Below are 6,000 nucleotides of genomic sequence, written 5' to 3'. Positions count from 1 at the left end.
CCAGACCCAAAAAGATGAACATGGGATGTACTCACTCATAATTGGTTTCTAGAGATAAATAAAGGTCAGTGAATCTATAATTTGATCTCCTAAAGAAGCTAAATAAGAAGGTGATCCCAAAGAAAAACATATAGCTATCCTCCTGATTATGGGAAGTAGACAAGATTGCCGGGCAAAAATGGGATCTTGGGGGTGGGGTGGGAAGGGAAAAGGGGAGATGGGGAGAGAAAAGAAATAGAGATCTTATACGTACAGTAGTTCACCCTTATCTTGTGTTGTCCTTGTTCAAAAGAGTATATAAGAGAGTTCTGACATCAGTTTCTTTTGTGGGAGAGTGGTGAATTAGAGTTTGTTGAACTTGGTATATTTGCTGTAACCTAGAGAAAGTTTTCCAGTAGTTTACTTTAGAGCTTTATGCTGTTCAAAATTCCTATTAATAACTTGAAGAAAAGTTTTGAAGATATATATACCAAATACTTAGATCATAGAAGGCCATATAACTATATTTGCATACCTTGTCTATATAGAAAAAATAGAATGAAACAATAATGGAGAGCAAGTGGAGAAAGCATAGAAAGGAAGATTTTTAGTTTAGTATATGACAAATTTTCTAATACGTTTAATATTTAATATTGTGGTAGTATTTCTGATAAGATAATGAGTGCCCTCATTTTCAATAGATGAATTTAAACTAAAATTAGATGAGCAACTCTCAAACTGATTATTAATGTAACTCACTAGGAAAAAAGTTTAGAGAACTGAATTCTAAAGACCCTTCCAACTATGAGATGCCACAATACTGTCTATACAGGCAGTTTTGACAATAGATATTTCTAACATACTTTTCAAAAGAAGAAAATTTAGTGATTATAAAAGTCACATCTCAGATACTCCGTTCAAGCCCAACCAAATGGTGATATTTACTTGTAGAAGGAGCTACGGGCAGGCCTCCTTTTCGTTCCTCCCAGCTCCTGCAAGGCTAGCTTAGCCCCGGAAATAACAACACACAAGTTGTATTCTTTTAAACACTGCGTGGCCCATTAGTTCCAGCCTCTTAATGGCTAATTCTCATATCCTGACTAACCCATTTCTAATAATCTGTGTAGCACCACGAGGTGGTGGCTTACCAGGAGAGATTCAGCATGTCTGACTCTGTGGCTGGCTCCATTGCATCTGCCCTCACTTCCCTTCTTCCCAGCATTCTGTTCTGTCTACTCCACCCACCTATGTTCTGACCTATCAGGCCAAGCAGTTTCTTTATTAATTAACCACTGAAAGCAACAGATAGACATATGACCTTCCCACATCATTTACTTATTTGTGTAGAAGTATAATAGCTTTGGTCTTGCACTTATCAGACAAATGTTCTACCACTAAGTTATATCCTCAGCTCCCATATACACGCTACATTTACAGCTTTACTCCATGTTAACTGTCCCACCTCTTATCTTCTTTTCTTTCCAAATGTCTATTAAAAAGGGTTTATTAAGGTATTGATTGACTTGTGATAATTAGAGTTTGTCTTTTTATGTCTCTTTACAGAACATTATTTGTGCCATGTGAATAAACTACAAATAAACTTACTATTTTATTTTGTATATGGGTATTTGGAAAATAAACATCGCAATTACATTTTTTAAAAGTCAGTATTTCCTTTGTAGAAGTAGCATATGCCCCATTTCCATATCTAGCCAGTGGAATACCTGTTTTGTAGAAGTATCAAGTACTGTTTTGTAATTTAGGGTGTTATCCGAAAGAAGTCTAGACTTTTGTATTAAACTACTGTGGATTTATCTTTTGTCTATAAATATGCATGAATTTCTTCAGTTTTCTTTCCCATTTTCATATCTAGGCTAAATAATTTCGAAGTATGATGACAATAATATGCTCAGAATGCTTAGGTAAAGTATATTTTCTTTAGCACACATGTTTATATTGTTGTTTACCTCTTTTGGGTGAAAAATTCAACAGTCAATGAGCTCCTATTATGTGCTAGACAATTCCAAAGTTATTATCTGTTTTTTTCTAAAAGTGTTTGGGTTGTGAACAAGCATTACCCACAGATTTTAACTTTAGTTTTTGGCAGGGTATCTGTGATGGTCTTACACAGGTGTGTGCATGTGTGCACATGTGTGTATATGCACCACGCATGCGTATATGAAAGAATATAATAACCTAAATTATGCCTAAATGTTTGCTAAACATTTTCCAACTTCCTATTAATAGTTTTAGGTTCTTATTGTTTTGCAGCAGTGAGCTGCAATTCGTAAGAGGCAAAGGGTCTCTTGTCTTCTTTTTCAGTGACATTTCTGAATGATACCTTAGCAAAGTCTTCATAGAATGGATTATAGTGTTCTTGGTTATTTCCTTGTTAAAAGTAGAAAGTGAGAGAGACTTTAATAAATTCAAATTATTCTCCTCCTTAATGTGATATCATATTTACTTTTAAGAAAATTTAATATTTTCTTCTGTTTAATTAGGGTTTTTTTAGTGTTTTTGGTTTAAAATGTTATGATTGTGTGGTGTGGTTTATCTAAAACAACATTACAACAATTGTATGTCTGTGTTAAAAAAAATGGTTTAGTGAGTGCCTAGTGTTAGCTAACCATTCTGCTGGGTAATGAGCAAAATAGACATAGTGTTCATCCTGTGAGAACTACTATGATCTACTAGGACAGTCCTTCAGCTAATCAGTAATAATAAATGACAAGTATGTACAGACAACTAGGTTGCTGCATATAATCAAATACATATAAAGATATATGTGGGGAAGCATGCACGTGCAAGCTGGCCAGCATTATGGAGGCCACCCATCTCCTCGGGGCTTCTCAGATGTGGGCCAGTTGTCGGCTCCGGGCTCTCCCGGTCCATGGAGGACCTGGAACGCTCTCCGTCTGGGACTACGCCAAGAAGCCAGTCATGAAGGGCAACAAAGGTGCCAAGGGCAGCGTGGCCACTGAGGCCCTGAAGGACACTGAGGTGTGCACAGATCCCGCCCGGCTGACCACACACGCCATGGGGGTGAACATCTACAAGGAAGGCCAGGACGTGGCCCTGAAGCCAGACTCCGAGTACCCCGAGTGGCTATTCCAGATGAACTTGGGTCCCCCCAGAAAGCTGGAGGAGCTGGAACCCGAGTCCCGTGAGTACTGGCGACTGCTGCGTAAACAGAACATCTGGTGTCACAACCGGCTAAGCAAGAACAAGAAGCTGTAGCATGAGGATGGAGCATCTCACCGGAAGCTGCCCGGCCCAGGCCAGCAAGAAGGCTCAGCCGGGAGCGGTGCTCACTGCCCCACGTGAAGACCCGAGTTCAATCCCCAGAACTCGCATGGTGGAAGGGACAGAACTGATTCCTGCAAATTCTCCCACCTCTGCTTGTGCACTTGGCAATGCAGGCCAAATGCACACAGACACACAGACAGACAGACACACACACACACAAACATGCACACACACACACACACACACACACACACACACACACCAATAAACAGGTATGGAAACAAAAAAGATATATATGTAATCTTTCTAGAGTAAGGTAGAGAAGAGAAGACTGTAAAATGAAGGCATAAATATGATCCCACTTTTAATTTGTATCTTGATCATTTCTATTGCTTTTTTTCCCATTACTTATCCCTAGATTGTTTTCTCACAGAAGAAATGAACATGTTGAACAAGACTACCTTCAAATTCTTTTCTAGTTAGTCAAATATTTGGTCCCACTAGTGATGCATGCTAAGTACAGACTTTGAAGGCACATATGCTGATTCCTTCCCTGGGTCCAAACTCCAGTTTCTATAAAACATCAAGCATGAGTAAGAAAAATGATCATTTTTATTTTATTATTTAAAGATTTATTTTTATTTATGTGTTTTTGTATGTGAGTATGTGCACACGAATGCAAGTGTCCTTGAAAACCAGAGGACATCAGATTCCCTGGTTTGGTGTTACAGACAGTCAACAGCTACCTGACATAGATGCTAAGAACTGAACTTAGTCATCTGTAAGAGCAGTATGCACTCGTAACCACTGAGACATCGCAAAAGGTCATTTTTAAAAGTTTTATGAACCCATATCTATTCACTGACTTACATTGTATTTTTTGAGGCAAGGACTTATTATATAGGTCTTGTTAGTCTGGAACTTATTATCTGTACCAGACTAGTCTCAAACTCACAAACATTTCCCACCTCTGCTTCCCACATGCTGGGATTAAAGGTATCTACCACAATACTTGGGCTGATGAAAGAATTAAATAGGTCAAATATACAACCTTAGCATTAAAGGGAAACCCATTTCCATGTACAATACATGATTTAAGATGCTGTTCTTTGAATAAAGCATTGTTGTAGGAGCCGCTTATTTGTTTCCCTGCTGCCCAGATTCCTAAAATAATCACACAAAAAACACATTATTTGAAATACTGATTGATCAATAGCTTAAGCATTTTTCTGGCTAACTCATATTTTTATTGATTTTTATTGAGCTCTACATTTTTTCTCTGCTCCCCTGCCTCTCCCCTCCCTGCTGTCACCCTCCCCCAAGGTCCCCATGCTTCCAATTTACTTAGGAGATCTTGTCTTTTTCTACTGCCCATGTAGATTAGATCTATGTAAATATATCTTAGTGTCCTCATTGTTATCTAAGCTCTCTGGGATTGTGGTTTGTAGGCTGGTTTTCTTTGCTTCATGTTTAAAAAATTAACCTATCTCCATTAATCTGTGTATCGACACGGACTGTGGATTACAGGGTAAAGTTCCATCTTCTTTCTCTCAGCATTAAGTTTAGTTTTCCCCACCTAACTCTATTCTACCCTATCAGGCCAAGACAGTTTCTTTATTAACCAATGCTATTCACAATATACAGAGGGGAATCCCACATCACCTCACCTATTCTGCTTAAATAAAACGGAAGGTTTTAACTTTAACATAGAAAAATTACATATAACAAAACAGGTGTCAAAAAAATAATTACAATTACAATATTTATATCTACTTTATATTTTATCATAACTAAAGAAAACTATAACTATAACCATATATTCTTCAACTCCATCAAAGACTCCAGAAGGATATAATATTATCTAAGTTAACAAGAAGTGCTTTGTAAGCAACTTCCAAAACACTAGAATTGACAGAGACATCTCACTGTCTGGACAGTCACCTAAAGGTTTTCTGTATTGTTGGAGCATCCATCTTCGGCCTACAGGCCCATAGTATCCAACGGACTTTTCCATGAAGCAGGAAATTTCAAAGACAGTTCCACCTATATTGGCAGTTTGTCACTTTCTTCTGTGTCCTGCAGAATGTCTGGCAGACTCTTTCATGAAGCAGGAACCCCAAAGGACTGTCTCACCTTTAGGCAAGTTCAGGAGTCCTTTTTCTGTGGGTCCCGAATGTCCAGTTCATACAGCATATCATCAAGCAGTCCAGGCAACAACAGTTTCATGCCGAAATAGCTAGCAAACTCCATAAGGAGCCTCTTTGATGCCCATCTTCCTCTTGAAGTAATTGGTGCTGCCAGGAGCAGATGTGTCTCATTGCCATGAAAAGTCCTAAGTTCTTAAACATTTTAAATGCCATATTCTGTAGTCTTTGAAAGGCTTGAAGAAGCCCTATCCACCTGACATATATCTCTGTACATCTAAGGAATCTAACATGACTATAAGCTTAACTATTATAGATGAATATCTATTAACCTATAATTCTTAATTATATATTACATTTTTAAATGAGCTGCACAAACACAATACCTTAATCAAGAGCAGAAAAATATATAAAGCAAAACTGACCTTAAATTTGTATCAATAAACCAAGAGCCATACAAATGTAAATCTCTATAGCATATACCCCTTTAAATGTAAACAAATATTTATAAACAATAATTTAGGGAATTTGGGTGTAGTTCTCTCCAAACTGCTTCCTGCTTTTTATTGGTCAAGGTATATTCTCTTGGGGGGTTTTCAGGGATACCTCTCTAGTGGTCTTGGTCCATCAA

General features: G+C 37.8%; 2 protein-coding genes across 7 annotated transcripts in view; both read left to right on the top strand.

The window, feature by feature from the left end:
* Eda (ectodysplasin A) overlaps nucleotides 1–6,000 on the top strand; it is a 376,644-nt gene that overhangs the window by 244,098 nt on the left and 126,546 nt on the right. The gene's annotated exons all lie outside the window — the stretch shown is intronic.
* Nucleotides 2,800–3,289, top strand: LOC126487054 (39S ribosomal protein L54, mitochondrial-like). Its single transcript, XM_050119685.1, has one exon. The coding sequence runs from the start codon at nucleotides 2,800–2,802 to the stop codon at nucleotides 3,214–3,216; it is 417 nt and encodes a 138-aa protein (XP_049975642.1). The 3' UTR covers nucleotides 3,217–3,289.

This window comes from Alexandromys fortis, unplaced genomic scaffold (assembly GCF_014885135.2).
Source record: "Alexandromys fortis isolate MF-2015 unplaced genomic scaffold, M_Fortis_MF-2015_v1.1 scaffold_155, whole genome shotgun sequence".
NCBI lineage: Eukaryota > Metazoa > Chordata > Mammalia > Rodentia > Cricetidae > Alexandromys > Alexandromys fortis.
The sequence above is the reverse complement of the archived record's forward strand: the minus strand, read 5'-3'. Positions and strand labels throughout refer to the sequence as shown.

Bases quoted from the DNA above. Each gene is read 5' to 3' on its own strand.
- LOC126487054 (XM_050119685.1), top strand. From the start codon at position 2,800: ATGGAGGCCACCCATCTCCTCGGGGCTTCTCAGATGTGGGCCAGTTGT.